General features: G+C 49.4%; 1 protein-coding gene across 2 annotated transcripts in view; it reads left to right on the top strand.

The window, feature by feature from the left end:
• The window catches only part of gfra4a (GDNF family receptor alpha 4a), a 232,649-nt gene that overhangs the window by 194,059 nt on the left and 16,858 nt on the right, over positions 1 to 21,732 (top strand). For both annotated transcript variants that reach the window (XM_038793212.1, XM_038793213.1), the window contains exons 6-7: positions 4,174 to 4,308; positions 10,787 to 10,950. In XM_038793212.1, coding sequence (XP_038649140.1) covers positions 4,174 to 4,308; positions 10,787 to 10,950 — 299 coding nt within the window. The remainder of the gene's footprint in view (positions 1 to 4,173; positions 4,309 to 10,786; positions 10,951 to 21,732) is intronic.

Raw genomic sequence — 21,732 nt, 5'->3', positions numbered from 1 at the left:
GCGCCGGGGGAAGGGAGGGTGGTGCCGGGGCAGAAGGGGGGGGGTTGTGCAGGATCCAGCTGGAGCCAGGTCCCTGAGGGAGACAGTGTCTTGGCGGCCGTCGGGGAACGCAACGTAGGCGTACTGCGGGTTCACATGGAGTAGCTGTACCCTCTCAACCAATGGGTCCACCTTGTGTAGCTGCACATGCTTATGGAGGATAACGGGTCCTGAAGCTGCCAGCCATGCTGGGAGCGAAACCCCGGAGGTGGACTTCATGGGAAGGCAAAGAGACGTTCATGGGGAGTTTCGTTAGTCGCGGTACACAGGAGCGACTGAATGGAGTGAAGGGCGACGGGGAGGACATCCTGCCAGCTGGAGACCGGGAGATTTCTGGAGCGTAGGGCCAGCTGGACGGCATTCCAGACCATCCCATTCTCCTGCTCCACCTGCCCGTTTCCCCGGGGGTTGTAGCTGGTCGTCCTGCTCGAGGCGATACCCTTGTTGAGCAGGTACTGGCGCAGCTTATCGCTCATGAATGAGGATCCCCGGTCGCTGTGGACGTAGGTGGGGAAACCGAACAGAGCGAAGATTGTGTTGAGGGCTTTGATGATGGTGGAAGACGTCATGTCGGGGCATGGGATGGCAAAGGCGAATCTCGAGTACTCGTCAACCACATTGAGAAAGTACGTGTTGCGGTTGGTGGAGGGGAGGGGCCCTTTGAAGTCCACGCTGAGGCGTTCAAAGGGGCGGGAGGCCTTCATCAGGCGCGCATGGTCTGGCCGGTAGAAGTGTGGTTTAAACTCCGCGCAAACCTGGCAGTCTCTGGTGATAGCCCTGACCTCCTCGATGGAGTAGGGCAGATTGCGGGCCTTTATAAAGTGATAAAAGCGGGTGACCCCTGGGTGACAGAGATCATCATGCAGGGTGCGGAGTCGGTCCACTTGTGCGCTGGCACATGTGCCTCGGGATAGGGCATCGGGGGTCTCGTTGAGCTTTCCGGGGCAATACAAAATCTCGTAATTGGAGGTGGAGAGCTCGATCCTCCACCTCAAGATTTTATCATTTTTGATCTTGCCCCGCTGTGTGTTATTGAACATGAAGGCAACTGACCGTTGGTCAGTGAGGAGAGTGAATCTCCTGCCGGCCAAATAATACCTCCAAAATCGCAGTTTCTACGATGGCTTGGGCCTCCTTTTTGACAGAGGAGTGCCGAATTTCGGAGGCATGGAGGGTGCAGGAAAAGAATGCCACAGGCCTGCCTTCCTGGTTGAGGGTGGTGGCCAGAGCGACGTCTGATGCAACACTCTCGACTTGGAATGGTAACGTCTCGTCGACCGCGTGCATCGTGGCCTTGGCGATGTCGGCCTTGATATGGTTGAAGGCCTGGTGAGCCTCGGCCATCAGGGGAAAGCGGTGGAGTGAATGAGCGGGTGGGCCTTGTCCGCATAGTTTGGGACCGACTGGGCATAGTATGAGAAGAATCCCAGGCATCGATTGAGGGCCTTGGGGCAGTGGGGGAGGGGAAGTTCTATGAGGGGACGCATGCGATCGGGGTCGGGCCCGAGAACTCCGTTCTGGTCCTCATAGCTGAGGATGGCTAATCGGTCCGTGCTGAACACACACTTCTCCTTGTAGGTTAGGCTAAGGAGTTTGGCGGTGTGGAGGAATTTGGAAAGGTTAGCGTCGTGGTCCTGCAGGTCGTGGCCGCAGATGGTGACATTGTCCAGGTACGGGAACATGGCCCGCAGTCCGTACCGGTCAACCATTCGGTCCATCTCCCGTTGGAAGACCGAGACCCCGTTAGTGACGCCGAAGGGAACCCTAAGGAAATGGTAAAGGCGGCCGTCCGCTTCAAATGCGGTGTACTGGCGGTCCGCCTTGCGAATGGGGAGATGGTGGTAGGCAGATTTCAGGTCCACTGTCGAGAAGACCCGGTACTGTGCAATCTGATTGACCATATCAGATATGTGAGGGAGGGAGGACTCGTCGAGCAGCGTGTACCGATTGATGGTCTGACTGTAGTCAACGACCATCCTGTTTTTCTCCCCAGTTTTCACCACTACCACTTGGACTCTCCAGGGGCTGTTGTTGGCCTCGATAATACCTTCCCGCAGCAGCCGCTAGACCTCCGACATGATGAAGGTCCTGTCCTGGGCACTGTACCGTCTGCTCCTGGTGGCGACGGGTTTGCAATCCGGGGTGAGGTTCACAAACAGGGAAGGTGGTAGGGGCCTGCCAAATTTCAAGGTTAGGCTCTGGAGGTTGCACTGGAAGTCCAGGCCGGGTAGCAAGGCAGCGCAGTGGTTGGGGAGGACGTAGAGGCTGAAGCCGCTGAACTCTATGCCCTGGATGGTGAGGTGGCAGTGCAGTACCCCCGGATCGCCAAGGAGTGGGATCCGGAAGCCAGGGAGATGCTCTGGTTGGTGGGGTGGACCGTGAGGGAACAGCGCCTTACCGTATCGGGGTGGATGAAGCTCTCAGTGCTCCCGGAGTCCAGAAGGCAGGAAACCTTGTGCCCGTCGATCTTCACAGTCGTCGAGGCGGTCACGAAGTTGTGCGGCCGTGTCTGGTCGATCGTGACGGAGGCCAGACATGGCTGGTCGGCGGTGGTTGCAGGCGATGAGTGGCCCAATGAGGTGTCCGACGGGCAGGGATCCTGAGGCAGGGAAGATGGCGGCGCCACGGGCCACACGTGTTGTGAGGGGAGCAAGATGGCGGCGCCCATGGGCCGCACGAGGTCTGCGGCCAGGAAGATGGTGGTGCCCACGGGTCGCACATGGGGGCTGCTGGGACACACAGTGCAGGCCTGACACACAGCAGCAAAATGTCCTTTCTTACCGCAGGCCTTGCAGAGTGCGTTTCGTGCTGGGCAGCATTGTCAGGGGTGTTTTGACTGTCCGCCGAAATAGCACTTGGGTCCCCTGGGGTTGTGTGGTTACCGCACGACACAACCCTGGGGTTGGCTAGGGGAGGTCGCTGACGGCGTGCATGGTAGGATGTTCGCTGGTGGGGTCCACGATGTTCAGGAGGGGTGGGCCACGCGGTCGGGGGCATTCGCCTGAATATTGCGTGAGGCGACCATGAGCGAGTAGCTAGTTTCTTGGTCACCACAGGGCTGAGGGTAGCTCCTTCTAAGAGTCACTGGCAGATGTAGGCCGACTCTATGCCTGTAACGAACACGTCTCTAAGTAGCAAGTTCGAATGTTCAGCGGCCGAAACAGCCTGGCAATCGCAGTCTCTCACAAGGAGTTACAGGACACGCCAGAAATCCTCCACAGACTCACCGGGAGTTGATGCCACGTGGAGAGGAGGTTCCTGGCATAGATCTTGTTGGTCTGCTGAGCGTAGTTCTCCTTCAGTAGCGCCATGGCCTCAGCGTATGTCGACGCGTCCCGTATGAGGGGAAAGATGTCCGAGCTCAGCCACGTGTAGAGGATCTGGAGCTTCTGAGGATGGTTCAGTCGCAGATCCTATGTATGCCTCGAAACAAGCTGGCCAATGTGCGAAGGCCGACTTGGCATTGTCTGCTTGAGGGTGCAGCTGCAGGCAATCAGGCTTGATGCGGAGATCCATCGTTTTAAAATCTCTGCGTAATAAATTGATTCACTATCAATTACGACGAGTAGAGAGTAATCAAGGCTTTATTACGCAGAGATGTGGAACCTCCTGCAGCTGCTGCCGAAATTGCTGCAGCTCGGAGAGCCCACACATTTATACTCCTCCTACTGGGCGGAGCCAGCAGGCAGGGATCTACCCCCATACCTGTAGTACAGGAACCTTACCGTAATATCCTCGTATGCAGTATATAATACAACAGTGGTGACTACCACAGGTCACTGTCTGTATGGAGTCTGCACCTTCCCACCGTGTCTGCGTGGGTTTCCTCCGGGAACTCCGGTTTCCTCCCACAAGTCCCAAAAGACGTGCTTGTTTTGTGAATTCTCTCTCAGTGTACCCAAACAGGCGCCGGAATGTGGCGACTTGGGGATTTTCATAGTAACTTCATTGCAGTGTTAATGTAAGCCTACTTGTGACACTAATAAAGATTATTATTTATTATTATGTAAGGTTTATGAGCACAACTCTGACAAACTATGTGCCAGTGATCCTCATTCATGGTCTCTCAAAGATGCCCATCAACACTTCCTTTTTGTGCTGCTGTTAATCTTTGTTCTTTGCCTCTTCTGATAGGTACCGTGGTCACCCCAAACTACATTGACAATTCCAGCTCCAATGTAGCACCCTGGTGTACCTGCAGTGGTAGTGGAAATCAAAGGGGTGACTGTGAGAGCTTCCTTAACCTCTTCACGGATAACATCTGCCTCAGTGAGTAAGGCCGCTTTGTATCGGGACGTAACTGACATTTAATTTATCACCGAAAGCAAAACTGAAGTACTGTGGATGCTGGAAATGTGAACGAAAACAGCTCTCACATTGGTGCATTGCTACATCAGAGCCAGGGAGAGGAGGTGGAGGCTGGTGCTCTCCTACTGCTACATGGCCCCCATGTTGGCCCACAGCCTTGACCTTCCCTTCCCCCATGACATTCCGTGGTCTTGCCTCTTCATTTGCCAGATTACCAATATCTTCCTCTGCTGCAAACAGTGACACCTCCTCTGCACCCACCTTGACTTCTTTGCTCGTCTCACTATTCCCTCCTTCTGCCTCACATCATCATCAGTTTGGTCATTCTGACTGCCATCCCATTCAAGACCTTTCCCTTTAATTCCGTCCTGCTCTTCTTCTCCTGGCTTGGCCCTTGAAAGGCAGAAAGATCTTCATCTCAAAAGCACCCCTCGTGACCTCCACCTGTCCAAAGTACTTTTGCAGCCTGTCAAGTGTAGCCATTGCTCCGATGTTAGGAAAGTTGTTCATTACCAGCGTTTTCCGGTTCAACAACACCTTTTAGTTGAATAGCACCCTGAACATAATCACCTGAGGAAGGACCATGGGGCAGCACGGCAGCACAGTGGTTAGCACTGTCACTTCACAGCGCCAGGGCCCCAGGTTCGATTCCCGGCTTGGGTCACTGTCTGTGCAGAGTCTGCACGTTCTCCCCGTGTCTGCGTGGGTTTCCTCCGGGTGCTCCGGTTTCCTCCCACAAGTCACAAAAAAAACGTGCAGTTAGGTGAATTGGACATTCTGAAATCTCCCTCAGCGTACCCGAACAGGCACCGGAATGTGGCGTCTAGGGGCTTTTCACAGTTCATTGCAGTGTTAATGTAACCCACCTCTCTAAATGTGCTAACCATGTACTACTCAGCCTCGCTGATGCACCAGGGTGCCTCCAGCCGCTGCTCAAGCTCCGAAACCTGGAAGTCCAGTTTCTGCAGCTGGGAGCACTTCCCGCACATGTGGTCATCTGGGACACCAATATGGTCCAAGACACCCCACATGTGACAGGCCACACATTCCACTCAGCTCTCCTCATCTGATATGCCTTAAAGTAAAAAATTTATATCTTAGACTAGAATAAATCTAGATAAAAGTAATACTTTTCCAATCAAATAATATGTTTTTTTTTAGTTTCAGCTATTTAGAGACAGTCCCGAATATCAGTTACTCACAGACTAATCATCTTTACCACTTTCCTGTGTCATCATTCTTGGATTTTATTTCAAATACAGCGTGTTGTCTGTACAGTGGCTGCAGGTCCAGTTAGGGTTAGGGCCCGCGGCTCTCTATTATTCTCTGTCCCAAAAGCCTGCCCCTCGCAGGCCCAATGCTCTCCGCTGCCTGAAGGTAAGTGAAGGCCTCGAGCCCGCGCTCTCTTTTACCTTTATCTTTAGGGCGGCACAGTGGTTAGCACTGCTGACTCACAGCCCAGGGACCCCCAGGCTCAATTCCGGCATTGGGTCACTCTCCGTGTGGAGTTTGCACGCTCTCCCGGCTCGGGTGCTCGGCCGATCGGGGGCACTGTTTAAGGTCCAGCTCTGCAGTCTGGGTCTGCCATGGAGCACGGCGTGGCCTCTGACCCGGAAGTGCGGGGGCCCATATCTGCAGCAAAAGCTGCGAGCTCCCCAATGGGTCACTGCTGGCCTCCCGCAGGGCTATGAATATGTGGTCCTTTCACGACAAGTCCACCGTTTTTATGACGGTGTGGGGACATCGTCCCAAAAGCAGAGAATGCAGCCCCTTATTCCTAGAGAATAGACTGAGTCTGCTTCGTCATTCAATGAGATTATAGCTGATCCTGGATCTGGAATAAACCTTTCCACCCAGTCCCCATAACCCTTGATGGCCTTAGAGTCCAAACATCTGAAAGCATCTACCCTGTCAAGTCTGTTCAGAATTTTATATGTTTTAGTGCAATCACCTCCCGTTATTCTGAGCTCCAGCAAATACAGGCCTATTCTACTGGCTTGTACAGTAATTGAGAAGTAGGGAGGAATTCATCCACAACTTTCTGAGGACATGATCTCTCGGCCTCGTTACGCTCTCCCTCAAGCCAAACAAGGCCGGTGAATAGTGGGAGGGACAAAACCGAGAACCGCGCCAGGCGCCAGTTTGCGATGCAACCGGCCCGCTCCTGTTGGGCAATCGGGATATCTCCGTAACGTGGCAAGCAAACAATCATCACCATTTAAACCCCATTTCCATGCAATTAGTAGGAGCCATTCCATATCCAACAGCCTCCTGTCATTCTGCGGCCTCCCCAGCAGGTGCTCACGCTGGCACCAATTAGTGCTCCTTTTGAAAAACGTGAACTTGGCGGAAGGGCTTCTATGGGGAGCTGAGGAGGTGAGTAGCGATTGTTGCTCACAGGCAAAGAGCCCGGGGGTGGTGGGCTTGCTGCCCCAGTGCTCGTGGGGAGTGGGGGACTCTCGGTGGGGGGTAGGGAATTTCTGCAGGGGTGGGCCGCCATAAGAAGCTGGGTAGGGAGGCGCTGGGGGGGGGGGGGCGGGCAACCGGGGGGGCAACCACTCATGGTACCACCATGCCGACCACTGGATCATTTCCCCATTCACCGGCCTCACCGTGTCACCAAGACGGGCGCCATGTGGCCGGTAAATTGCGCCTGCAGTAATTTGATAGGACGGAATTTGAGTATTGCTGAATAAATGTTGAGAGTAGTGAGGTCAGGGATAGGGTTAAAAGTTTGAAAGAGGGCACCGGCAAGCAAGACGCTGGTTTGAAGTGTGTCTACTTCAACGCCAGGAGCATCCGGAATAAGGTGGGTGAGCTTGCAGCATGGGTTGGTACCTGGGATCTCGATGTTGTGGCGATTTCGGAGACATGGGTAGAGCAGGGACAGGAATGGTTGTTGCAGGTTCCAGGATTTAGATGTTTCTGTAAGAACAGAGAAGATGGTAAAAGAGGGGGGGGGTGGCATTGTTAATCAAGGAAAGTATTACGGCGGTAGAAAGGACGCTTGAGGACTCGTCTACTGAGGTAGTATGGGCCGAGGTTAGGAACAGTAGAGGAGAGGTCACCCTGTTGGGAGTTGTCTATAGACCTCTGAATAGTTCCAGAGATGTAGAGGAAAGGATTGCAAAGATGATTCTCGACAGGAGCGAGAGTAACAGGGTAGTTGTTATGGGGGACTTTAACTTTCCAAATATTGACTGGAAATACTAGTTCGAGTACTATAGATGGGTCAGTTTTTGTGCAGTGTGTGCAGGAGGGTTTTCTGACACAGTATGTAGACAGGCCAACAAGGGGCGAGGCCACATTGGATTTGGTACTAGGTAATGAACCCGGCCAGGTGTTAGATTTAGATGTAGGTGAGCACTTTGGTGATAGTGATCACAACTCGGTTATGTTTACTTTAGCAATGGGCAGGGATAGGTATATACCGCAAGGCAAGAATTATAGCTGGGGGAAAGGCAATTATGATGCTATTCGGCAAGATTTAGGATGTATAGGATGGGGAAGGAAACTGCAGGGGATGGGTACAATCGAAATGTGGAGCTTTTTCAAGGAACAGCTACTGCGTGTCCTTGATAAGTATGTACCTGTCAGGCAGGGAGGAAGTTGTCGAGCAAGGGAACCGTGGTTTACTAAGGAAGTTGAAGCACTTGTCAAGAGGAAGAAGAAGGCTTATGTTAGGAGGAGACATGAAGGCTCAGTTAGGGCACTTGAGAGTTACAAGTTAGCCAGGAAGGACCTAAAGGGAGAGTTAATAAGAGCGAGGAGAGGGCACGAAAAGTCGTTGGCGGATAGGATCAAGGAAAACCCTAAGGCTTTCTATAGGTATATCAGGAACAAAAGAATGACTCGAGTAAGATTAGGGCCAATCAAGGATAGTAGTGGAAAGTTGTGTGTGTAATCAGAGGAGATAGGGGAAGCGTTAAATGGATATTTTTCGTCAGTGTTTACACTGGAGAAAGACAATGTTGTCGAAGAGAACACTCAGGTTCAGTCGACCAGGCTAGATGGAATTGAGGTTCAAAAGGAGGAGGTGTTAGCAATTTTGGAAAATGTCAAAATAGATAAGTCCCCTGGGCCAGATGGGATTTATCCTAGGATTCTCTGGGAAGCCAGGGAGGAGATTGCAGAGCCTTTGTCCTTGATTTTTATGTCGTCTTTGTCGACAGGAATAGTGCCGGAAGACTGGAGGATAGCAAATGTTGTCCCCTTGTTCAAGAAGGGGAGTAGAGACAACCCTGGTAATTATAGACCTGTGAGCCTTACTTCAGTTGTGGGTAAAATGTTGGAAAAGGTTATAAGAGATAGGGTTTATAATCATCTTGAAAAGAACAAGTTGATTAGCGATAGTCAACACGGTTTTGTGAAGGGTAGGTCATGCCTCACAAACCTTATTGAGTTTTTTGAGAAGGTGACCAAACAGGTGGATCAGGGTAAAGCTGTTGATGTGGTGTATATGGATTTCAGTAAGGCGTTTGATAAGGTTCCCCACGGTAGGCTATTGCAGAAAATAAGGAAGTATGGAATTGAAGGTGATTTAGCGGTTTGGATCAGTAATTGGCTAGCTGAAAGAAGACAGAGGTTGGTGGTTGATGGCAAATGTTCATCCTGGAGTTCAGTTACTAGTGGTGTACCGCAAGGATCTGTTTTGGGGCCACTGCTGTTTGTCATTTTATAAATGACCTGGAAGAGGGTGTAGAAGGATGGGTTAGTAAATTTGCAGATGACACGAAGGTCGGTGGAGTTGTGGATAGTCCTGAAAGATGTTATAGGATACAGAGGGACACAGATAAGCTGCAGAGCTGGGCTGAGAGGTGGCAGATGGAGTTTAATGCGGAAAAGTCTGAGGTGGTTCACTTTGGAAGGAGTAATAGGAATGCAGAGTACTGGGCTAATGGCAAGATTCTTGGTAGTGTAGATGAACAGAGAGATCTCGGCATCCAGGTACATAAATCCCTGAAAGTTGCCACCCAGGTTAATAGGGCTGTTAAGAAGGCATATGGTGTGCTAGCCTTTATAAGCAGGGGGATTGAGTTTCGGAACCACAAGGTCATGCTGCAGCTGTACATAACTCTGGTGCGGCCGCACCTGGAGTACTGCGTGCAGTTCTGGTCACCACATATAGGAAGGATGTGGAAGCTTTGGAAAAGGTTCAGAGGAGATTTACTAGGATGTTGCCTGGTATGGAGGGAAGGTCTTACGAGGAAAGGCTCAGGGAATTGAGTTTGTTTTCGTTAGAGAGGAGAAGTCTGAGAGGTGACTTAATAGAGACATGTAAGATAGTCAGAGGGTTAGATAGGGTGGACAGTGAGAGTCTTTTTCCTTGGATGGTGATGACCAACACGAGGGGACAGCTTTAAATTGAGGGGTGATAGATATAGGACAGATATCAGAGGTAGGTTCTTTACTCAGAGAGTAGTAGGGGTGTGGAACGCCCTGCCAGCAACAGTAGTAGACTCGCCAACTTTAAGGGCATTTAAATGGTCACTGGATAGACATATGGATGAAAATGGAATAGTGTAGGTCAGATAGGCTTCAGATGGTTTCACATGTCGGTGCAACATCGAGGGCCGAAGGGCCCGTACTGCGCTGTAGTGTTCTATGTTCTATGTTCTAAATGCTTATGTTGTTGTAAATTTTCTTCCTGCAATCATCAGAATATTCAGACCACATGTCCCAAAGACTTGCGGATCGTATTAAACAACATGTCCCTTCAGCTGTTCGCAACAGGCACAGTACAGACTCTATCCAACCAGTCCATGCTTACAAAACTCAAACCACAGTCCAACATTAAATGAAATTCCATGATTGAACCACATTTGCTAAACAACCCTGAGTGTGCTGAGAATTACACTGACAACCAATTTAAGAGTCAGCTCGCAGTGTGGCCCACTTATGTGCACGAGAAGTTCCATATATTCACACATTGGACCCTGTCCTTTCCAGACAGAAGGAACATGTATACACTTTGTGCCTTTTTCAACTAAACAAAATAGGTGACAGCCATTTCATGACTCATTCCTCAGGGCATTGCCTTGACCAATCAGAGTCAAAATGCCTGGTTTGAATTTAACAAAGCTTGGCACTTAACTGTCATCACCAGTTAACCGGTGCATTCTACAGGGCTATGCCTCTGCCAATCATAGTCCACTTGCCAACCAATCGGCACTCTCTTCTCATGCAATATATATTGTTGTTCCTTTTACAACTTGGTATTATTGTGAATGTACTGATGAGTGCAAGGTGAAAAACTTTGACAACATGTCTCTTTTTCCAGCGATATGCAAAATTGAGAAGTAGCGAGTGGGCTAAAACTGAAAATACTGGATCACAGCATCTGCAGAAGATGGGGCAATGTTTCAATCAAAACAATTAATTAAAACTGAGGGCCTGTTCCTCCTGGGTTTAAACCTGTCATCTCTTTCTTTATCGGCAGAGAATGCATTCCAAGCTTTTGGAAATGGGACAGATCTTAACACAGGCTCTAGTGTTCAACAGTCAACTCTCCCTACATCACAGACCCGAGTGGACAAACACACAAACGACACGGATCTTTCACACCAAGAAGAAAATGTGTTCAGTACATCACTAACCACACAGGTAGGAATGGAAAGTAATGTAGAGGGGAAAGGTTCTTCCGCTGTGCGGAATTGTACTCAACCACACAGTAAGGCCCCATTTTGATGCTGGGAACTGAAAGGCCACGAGCAGTTTCTAATTCTCTGCTGGCCAGGGTTGCATTAATCAGTCACTTGTCGATATCAAAACGGAGATGTTGGCCATCTTGAAAAACATTAAGGTAGATAAGTCCCCAGGGCCTGATGGAATCTACCCCAAGGTGTTGAGGATGGCAAGGGAGGACATATCTGGGACCTTGACAGAAATCTTAGTATCCTCATTGGCTACAGGTATGATCCCAGTGGACTGGAGAATAGCCAATGTTGTTCCTTTATTTAAGAAGGGTAGAAAAGATAATCCAGGAAATTATAGGCCAGTGAGCCTTATATTAATGGTAGGAAAATTATTGGAAAGAATTCTTCGGAATAGAATTTACTCCAATTTGGAAACAAATAGACTTATAGTGAGAGACAGCATGGCTTTGTAAAGGGGAGGTCTAGTTTTTTTGAGAAAGTGATGAAGATGATTGATGAAGTAATTGCAGTGGATGCTGTCTACATGGACATCAATAAAGCATTTGACAAGGTCCCTCATGGCAGACTGGTACAAAAAGTGAAGTCACATTCGATCAGGGGTGAGCTGACAAGATGGATACAGAACTGGCTCGGTCATAGAAGACAAGCGGTAGCAATGGAAGGGTGTTTTTCTGAATGGAGGGCTATGACGAGTGGTGTTCCGCAGAGATCAGTGCTGGGATCCTTGCTTTGTAGTATATATAATTGATTTGGAGGAAAATGTAACTGGTTTGATTAGTATGTTTGTGGACGACACAAATATTGGTGGAATTGCGGATAGCGATGAGGACTGTCAGAGGATTCAGTAGGATTTAGATTGGTTGGAGACTTGGGTGGCGAGATGGCAGATGGAGTTTAATCCGGACAAATGTGAGGTAATGCATTTTGGAAGGTCTAATACAGGTAGGAAGTAAATGGCAGAACCCTTAGGGGCAGCACGGTAGCATGGTGGTTAGCACAATTGCTTCACAGCTCCAGGGTCCCAGGTTTGATTCCCGGCTTGGGTCACTGTCTGTGCGGAGTCTGCACATCCTCCCCGTGTGTGCGTGGGTTTCCTCCGGGTGCTCCGGTTTCCTCCACAGTCCAAAGATGTGCAGGTTAGGTGGATTGGCCATGCTAAATTGCCCTTAGTGTCCAAAATTACTCTTAGTGTTGGGTGGGGTCAGCGCCGGCCCTAGGGTTGCTGGTGCCCCGGGCAAGCTGAACTTCGGCACCCTTGGGGGGGGGGGGGCCGAGGGGGGGGCCGGGGGGGGGGCCGAGGGGGGGGGGGGCCGAGGAGGGACAGGGGGACGGACCCGGGGGGGGCGGACCCGAGGGCGGGGCGGACCCGAGGGCGGGGCGGGGGGGGTGGACCCGAGGGCGGGGCGGGGGGGCGGACCCGAGGGTGGGGCGGGGGGGCGGAAGCGAGGGCGGGGCGGGGGGCGGACCCGAGGGCAGGGCGGGGGGGCGGACCCGAGGGCGGGCCGGGGGGGCGGGCCCGGGGGCGGGGCGGGGGGGCGGACCCGAGGGTGGGGCGGGGGGGCGGACCCGAGGGCGGGGAGGGCGGACCCGAGGGGGGGGGCGGGGGGGGACCAAGGGGGGTGGGCGGGGGGAGCGGACCGGGCGGGGGGGCGGACCGAGGGGGCCGCCCTGGGGGAGGGCGGCCACCGCGCATGCGCTGGTTGGCACCGGCCCAACTGCGCATGCGCGGGACCCGAGTCTCTGGCGCCCCCAAGCACATGGCGCCCCGGGCGACTGCCCGAGTTGCCGGTGCCTTGAGCCGGCCCTGGGTGGGGTTACTGAGTTATGGGGATAGGGCGGATGTGTGGATCTTGGGTAGGGTGCTCTTTCCAGGAGCCGGTGCAGACTCGATGTAAGTTCTATGACTATTGACAGGCAGAGAGAATTGGGCATTCAAGTCCACAGATCACTGAAAAGCAGGCGGAGAAGGTAGTCAAGAAGACATATGGCATGCTTGCCTTCATCGGTCGGTAAATTGAGTATAAAAATTGGCAAGTCATGCTGCAGCTGTACAGATTCTTAGTTAGGCCACACTTGGAATATTGCGCACAATTCTGGTCACCACACTACCAGAAGGATGGGGAGGCTTTGGAGAAGGCGCAGAAGAGGTTTACCAGGATGTTGCCTGGTATGGAGGGCATTAACTATGAGGTTAATATCCTCCATACCAGGCAACATCCTGGTAAACCTCTTCTGTTTGTTTTCACTGTAACGATGGAGGTTGAGGGGATGGAAGTTTACAAAATTATGAGTGGCAAGGACAGAGTGGATAGCCAGCAGGTTTTTCCCAGGGTGGTAAAATTAATTACAAGGGATATACATTTAAGGTGCGAGAGGAAAAGTTTAGAGGAGATTGCGAGGGAAGATTTTTTTTACTCAGTGGGTGGTGAGTGGCTGGAATCCGCTGCCTGGGGAAGTGGTGGCATAGTACGCTAGTCCAGTTACATTTTAACAAATTGAACTAAATTACGGTTTGGAGTTACTGACCGACGTCCCACCTCACTCCCACGGCGGCACAGAATTCCAGGTAGTGCGGTGCAGGGAATAATTTGGTCGTGCACGGCCAACATTCCCATTCAAGTTGGGCGCTTGGGCACATGACAATCTTAAAGGGATGGCGCAGGGCAACAAGCAGGCCTCATCCAGCCAATAGAAATTCGAGGGAACTTTGCTGAATTCTTAGGAGTTCCACTTGCACCAAATTTCCAGTTAGAAGTCTTACAACACCAGGTTAAAGTACACAAACCTGTTGGACTTTAACCTGGTGTTGTAAGACTTCTTACTGTGCTCACCCCAGTCCAAACTGAACATGCGCAGTTCCCAATGTGCTGCACATGTGCAGTTCCCAACTCGCTGCACATGCGCAGTTCCCAACATTTTGCACATGCGCAGTTCCCAACGTGCCGCCAATGTGCAGCTCCCAACGTGCCGCACATGCGCAGTTTGCAACGTGCCGCACATGCGCAGTTTGCAACATGCCACATATGTGCAGTTTCCAACATTACACTCATGCGCAGTTCCCAATGCGCCGCAGATACAAATATAAGATATATTCCAAAATCCGATTCACACTCGGCCCCAAGCATTTCGGATAAGGGATGCTCAACCTATATCAAAAATAAATGGGGCTTAAGAAAGCCTTGTCTAATACCTCTGTGGAAGGAAAAATAAGCAGAGTACGAAAGATTAGTGCGGATTGAAGCCTACGGGTGATAAATATAACATTTTAATCTACGAGATAAAAACTGAACCAAAACCAATTTTTTCTAAAGTGCAGAAGAGGCCCTTCAGCCCATTGAATCTGCATTGACACGTGAAAAACACCTGACCCAGCTACCTAATCCCATTTACCAGCACTTGGCCCATTGCCTTGAATTTTATGACGTGCCAAGTGCTCATCCAGTTACCAGTGTCCTAGCGGAAAGGATAAATAGGCTGGCGACAAGGACTTTAAACTCGTAAATGGTGGGGAGGGGGAGGCCTCAGGGGAAGTCAATATTGTTCCAAAAACAAGTAGCAGGACAGAGAGTAAAGAAATAGTCACAAACCCAACTTCTGGAACTGCGCCTAATGGCAAAACTATAAGTATACTGGTTAAACCAAAAATATAAAACAAGCGAAAAAAGCATCAGTGCTGAGGGACAGGTTAGCGCAGAGTTTTTCAAACTTTCTTTCCCGGGACCCACTTTTACCAAACGGCTGACCTTCGGGACCCTTGCTGGCCAACTGTCACGACCCACGCTGGCTGCCCTTTGTCACACACCGTTTATGCTGACCTTTAATGTGAGCTTGCTTGGTCCTCATGATCTCACTTGCGTTGTCATTCAGTGTTACATTTCTGCTAAGGACGTCAGCTGATGATTTAAGTTCTCACTGCATCATTTGAAAAAGATCTAGATGGTTGTCCTCGAACTTGCCATGCTTACTCTTCAAATGCCTTTGAAGTTTTGAGGGTTTTAAACTTTCATTTGCCAGTACTTTCCCGCATATAACTCACATGGGCTTTGCATTAGCACAACAAAAGCCATACCTCAAGAAATCATCTTTATACTGCTTGTTCCCGATTTCAGTTTCTCCTTAATGGGCTGTACAGAGCTAACACTAGCACTGCGTTGTCCTGCCGTGGACTCTCCTGCGCAGCTCTCTCCAGCAGATTCAATTGTGAGATCCTGGTCTGTATCTCTATCCCCCTCTTCCTATTACAAAATAAACCAGCTTCAGTTCTTCACACAATCCTGTTGCTTGCTTGCCGGCAGCTACAAAATGGAGGAATATCTCCTCCATAATTTCACGCCCAAAGCACAGACATACAGCGTGCATGGCCTTCTCTCTCCCGCCTCTTCTGGCAGAGAAACCTCATCATTTGTATTTAAAAGTCAGTCGTGGTCAGCATTCTTTTCTTTTTGACTTTGAAACTTTATTTCCAATACCTGATTTTGCCAACTACTGAAAATTAAAGCAATTTCAGCTGAACATGCACACCCTGAGATTCACACACAAACTGTTTTAAATATATTCCCATTTCTTTAGAAATTGAAACAAGTATAGAAAAAAGTACTTGTTCTTCCTATAATGTGGTGACCAGAATTGCACGCACTATTCCAGCTGTGGCCTCACTAAAGTTCTATACAACTCCAACATGACCTCCCTGCTTTTGTAATCTATCCTGAGATTGATAAAGGCAAGTGTCCTACAGGGCCTTTTCACCACCCTGTTAATCTGCCCTTCTGCCTTCAGAGATCTATTATCAAACACTCCAAGGTCCCTTTGTTCCTCAGAAGTTCCCATTCTACACGGTCAAATGCTTTTTCGTCATCTAAAGAAATTATAACTTCTGGGAGAGGAGAAGGAGCCCCGAAGTGAATAATATTTAAAAAGCAGCGTAAAATTTGAGAATGACTGTTGACCCTTAATAAAGCCACATTGATCAGGAGAGACAAAATGGGCTCCAAACAGAGGGCAAGAACTTTGGCTAGTACCTTCCGTGTTTAGCAGAGGAATAGGGTGATTGCAGCTGCATTCAAGGAGGTACACCACCATACTCTTTTCTAATGGTACATCAAATGACACTAATTCAAAAGGGCACTGGAAACAAACACAAATTACAGGGTGGTTTAACTTGACCATGCAAAATGTGATCGCAGAGTAAAAGGAGAATCTGGCCCCTCAGGGAGTCAATAATAGAACTGAAACACAAAGTGAAAATATTAGGCATCCAGTAAAAGCTGTCTTTAAAATGGGACTCGTCCACATTCTATTAAAGTGAATTGGAAGTGGAGGAACATAGGCAGACTCTGATTATATCACTAATATACTGCAGTCACAGCTTGTCTATGCTTATCTCTGAGAAATAAATTGAGGCCACAGAATGTAGTCAAGAGCTGTGGAAAACACTAAGGTAAATGGTTTATCAATCAAGTCAAATGCAATCTCTCGAGGGACAGTGACAATGAGTTTGAAAGTTCCAGGTAGGATAAACTACATAAAACGCATCACTTTTGACACTGCCTGTAAAATACTTATTTTATAATAATCTTTATTTTTATTGCCACAAGTAGGTTTACATTAACACTGCAATGAAGTTACTGTGAAAATCTGCTAGCTTGAAAAGTTACATTTATATGAGGACAGATTGTGCTGTTTGTCGGTTATAGGACCATAAGACCATAAGACAGAGGAGAATAATTAGGCCACTCAGCCCTTTGAGTTCGCTCTGCCATTGAATCATGGCTGATATTTTCTCATCCCCATTCTCTTGCCTTTTCCCCATAACCCCTGATCCCCTTATTAATCAAGAACCTATCTATCTCTATCTTAAAGACACTCAGTGAATTGGCCTCCACAGCCTTCTGCGGCAACGAGATCCTCAGATTCACCACCCTCTGGCTGAAGAAATTCCTCCTCATCTCTGTTTTAAAGGATCGTCCCTTTAGTCTGGTGTCCTCTGGTTCCAGTTTTTCCTACAAGTGGAAACATCCTCTCCACGTCCACTCTGTCCAGGCCTCGCAGTATCTTGTAAGTTTCAATAAGATCCCCCCTCATCCTTCTAAACTCCAACAAGTACAGACCCAAAGTCCTCAAACATTCCTCATACAATAAGTTCTTCATTCCAGGGATCATTCTTGTGAACCTCCTCTGGACCCTTTCCAAGGCCAGCACATCCTTCCTTAGATACAAGGCCCAAAACTGCTCACAATACTCCAAATGGGGTCTGACCAGAGCCTTATACAGCCTCAGAAGTACATCCCTGATCTTGTACTCTAGCCCTCTTGATATGAATGCTAACATTGCATTTGCCTTCCTAACTGCCGACTGAACCTGCACATTAACCTTAAGAGAATCGTGAACAAGGACTCCCGCATCCCTTTGCGCTTCTGCTTTCCGAAGCATTTCCCATTTAGAAAATAGTCTATGCTTAAATTCCTCCTTCTAAAGTGCATCACCTCACACTGCTTTCATTTTAAAATTCCCAAGAATTAGTGGATAGAAACCTCCACTAACATAGAACATAGAACATAGAACAGTACAGCACAGAACAGGCCCTTCGGCCCTCAATGTTGTGCCGAGCCATGATCACCCTACTCAAACCCACATATCCACCCTATACCCGTAACCCAACAACCCCCCCCTTAACCTTACATTTATTAGGACACTACGGGCAATTTAGCATGGCCAATCCACCTAACCCGCACATCTTTGGACTGTGGGAGGAAACCGGAGCACCCGGAGGAAACCCACGCACACAGGGGGAGGACGTGCAGACTCCACACAGACAGTGACCCAGCCGGGAATCGAACCTGGGACCCTGGAGCTGTGAAGCATTTATGCTAACCACCATGCTACCCTGCTGCCCCAACACATTGTCCACTTTTAAATTGGACAATCCTTTAAATTGATCAAACAGCACGAACCACTTAGCAATTACAACAGATAAGGCTGCTCCTGAAATTGAAATGGCCAGAGTATCATAAACTAGTTCTGTTTCCAGAATGTGGTCTCTCTTCTCATATTCAATTCAGCCCTACCAGTACCTCTGATTGGCCAGTGCCAATCTTCGCTATATGAACGGTGGGGCACAACCGATGTTGCAGAAGGTGTGATAACCATTTAGTGATGGACACTAGAGTTTCCTGCAGGAGTAACTTGGGCATTCGGTAGAAACTGTCTTAGATGAGGGTCTCCTGTACCATCTTGTCATCTGCACTGGCATTTCTACAGGACCTGAGATCAAAGTTCTAAACTGGGGGAAGGCCGATTTTAATAAGATCCGATATGATTGGCCAGAGTGGACTGGGAGCAGACACATTTAGGTAAATCTGTGACAGAACAGTAAGACGCATTCAATAAGGAAATAGGGAGAGTACAGGGCCAACATGTTCTAATCATGAAAATGGGTGGGTCTAAAAAATCCAGTTAACTCTGGATATTGAGGGATATACATCATTGGATCAGGAGAAAAAGGGAGGCTGATGGCAGATATCGGTGGCACAGTGGTTAGCACTGCTGACTCGCAGCTCCAGGGACCAGGGTTCAATTCCGACCTCAAGAGACTGTGCGGAGGAGCTTGCACTTCCTCCTTGTGTCTGCGTGGGTTTCCCCTGGGTGCTGCGGTTTCCTCCCACAATCCAAAGATGTACAGGTTAGGTGGATTGGCTACACTAAATTGCCTCTTAGTGTCCAAAGGTTAGGTGGGGTTACTGGATTACGGGGATAGGGTGGAGGCGTGGTCTTAAGTAGGGAGCTCTTTCAAGAGCAAGTGTAGGCTCGATGGGCCGAATGACCTCCTTCTGCATTGTACATTCTGCGAAAAATAAAATTGAGAGCTCAAAACAGCAGAAGCCCCAGAGGTGTATAGAATGTGCAAGAGGGAACTTAGAAAGGAAAATAAGAGAGCAAAAAACATGAGGGGATACTGGCCGGTAAAATAAAGGAAAATCCTAAATTGTTTTACAAGTACTTTAAGGTAAAAGGATAACTAGGAAAAGAGTAGGGCCCATTAAGGGCCACAGTGGTAATTTAAGTGTGCAGTCAGAGGATGTCGGGTTCTGAATGAATTCTTTGTGTCAGTATTCACTCGTGAGAGGGCAGTGTGGGTATAGAAATCAGGGGGAAGGACTGCGAAAAAATTAAAGAGATTAACAGAGACAGAGAAGAGGTTCTGAGTGGTCTGGCAGGCTTAAAAGTAGACAAGCTGTTGAATCATAGAATTTAGAGTGCAGAAGGAGGCTATTCAGCCCATTAAGTCTGCACTGGCCCTTGGAAAGAGCACCCTACGGAAGCCCACACCTCCACCCTATTCCTGCAACCCAGCAACCTCACCTAACCATTTTGGACATCAAGGGCAATTTAGCATGGCCAATCCACCTGACCTGCACATCTTTGGATTGTGAGACGAAACTGGAGCACCCGGAGGAAACCCACGCAGACGCGGGGAGAACGAACAGACTCCGCACAGACAGTGACCCAAGCTAGGAATCGAACCTTCGACCCTGGAGCGGTGAAGCAACAGTGCTAACCACTGTGCTACAATGCAGTGATGCAAGGAAGGAAGTAGCAGGTGTGCTGGCAATAATTTTTAACCAACGTTATACACCAGATACATCAATGAAGCTTTTTTCCCTTTGGACCCATGGCAAAGAATCACTGAAATGATTGCACAATAACATCAATATGTTCCATCCCACCATCAGACTCCCCATGGACTACTCTCCAAAATCAGTTGCATTCTTGGACACACTCGTCTCCATCAAGGATGGACACCTCAGCACTTTGCTTTACCGCAAGCCCACGGATAACCTCACGATGCTCCACTTCTCCAGCTTCCACCCTAAACATATGAAAGAAGTCATCCCCTATGGACAAGCCCTCCGTATACACAGGATATGCTCAGATGAGGAGGAACGTAACAGACATCTACAGATGCTGAAAGACGCCCTTGTAAGAACGGGATATGGCGCTCGACTCATCGATCGACATTTCCAATGTGCCACAGCAAAGAATCGCACCGACCTCCTCAGAAGACAAACATGGGACACAACCGACAGAGTACCCTTCATCGTCCAGTACTTCCCCGGAGTGGAGAAACTACAACACCTTCTTCGCAGCCTTCAACACGTCATCAGTGAAGACGAACATCTTGCCAAGGCCATCCCCACACACTCACTCCTTGCCTTCAAACAACCGTGCAACCTCAAACAAACCATTGTTTGCAGCAAACTACCCAGCCTTCAGGAGAACAGCGACCACGAAACCACACAACCCTGCCATGGCAACCTCTGCAAGACGTGCCAGATCATCATGGGTACCACCATTACACGTGAGAACACTACCCACCAGGTACGTGGTACATACTCATGCAACTCGGCCAAACTCATACGCTGCAGGAAAGGATGTCCTGAGGCATGGTGCATTGGTGAGACCATGCAGATGCTGCAACAACAGATGAACGGATATCGTGCGACAATCGCCAGGCAGGAATGTTCCCTTCCAGTCAGGGAACACTTCAACAGTCAAGGGCATTCAGCCTCTATTCCACGGGTAAGCATTCTCCAAGAAGGCCTTCAGAACCCGCGACAACACAGAATCACCAAGCAGAAACTGGTAGCCAAGTTCCGCATGCATGAGTATGGCCTCAACCGGGACCTTGGATTCATGTATCATTACATTCACCCCCCCCATCTGGCTTGAGCTTGCGAAATCCTACCAACTGTCTTGGCTTGAGATAGTTCATACCTCAATAACCTGTGATTATCCCTCTCTCCAGTTGATCCGTCTGTAAATGCTCGCATTCAAATTGTCATCTTGCATCTTTGACTTTATATGTTTCTGGAACCCACCTCTTCACTCATCTGAGGAAGGAGCAGTGCTCTGAAAGCTAGTGATTCGAAAGAAACCTGTTGGACTTTAACCTGGTGTTGTAAGACTTCTCAGTGTGCCCACCACAGTCCAACGCCGGCATCTCCACATCATGTGCCATATCATCACCCTTCTTAGGCTTGATCATACCCATTGGCATTCCCTTTGTCTTTCTGTCCACGACATCTTTGTTAATGTCCATCTATCGTTGATCCTCTATCCAACGCCCCCCACAAATGTATAAATCTCACCTTCTTTCCAGTTCTCTCTAGCTTTGCCAAAGAGCCATCCAGACTCGAAACGTTAGCTCCCTTCTCCCTCCATAGAACATAGAACATAGAACAGTACAGCACAGAACAGGCCCTTCGGCCCTCGATGTTATGCCGAGCAATGATCACCCTACTTAAACCCACGTAACCCGTATACCCGTAACCCAACAATCCCCCCATTAACCTTACACTACGGGCAATTTAGCATGGCCAATCCACCTAACCCGCACATCTTTGGACTGTGGGAGGAAACTGGAGCACCCGGAGGAAACCCACGCACACACGGGGAGGACGTGCAGACTCCACACAGACAGTGACCCAGCCGGGAATCGAACCTGGGACCCTGGAGCTGTGAAGCATTGATGCTAACCACCATGCTACCGTGAGGCCCCAATATAGACTGTCAGGCCTGCTGAGATTGTCCAGTATTTTCTGTTTGCTTCAGATTCCAGCATCCGCAGTAATTTTCTTCTATTAAGCCTTTAATCCATCTCATCGCTTGCTCCAAAAAACAATTCAAATGCAACTTGAATCTAATTCAATGTGTCCACAAGAGAGACATACAA

The sequence above is a fragment of the Scyliorhinus canicula genome, chromosome 3 (assembly GCF_902713615.1).
Source record: "Scyliorhinus canicula chromosome 3, sScyCan1.1, whole genome shotgun sequence".
NCBI lineage: Eukaryota > Metazoa > Chordata > Chondrichthyes > Carcharhiniformes > Scyliorhinidae > Scyliorhinus > Scyliorhinus canicula.
The sequence above is the reverse complement of the archived record's forward strand: the minus strand, read 5'-3'. Positions and strand labels throughout refer to the sequence as shown.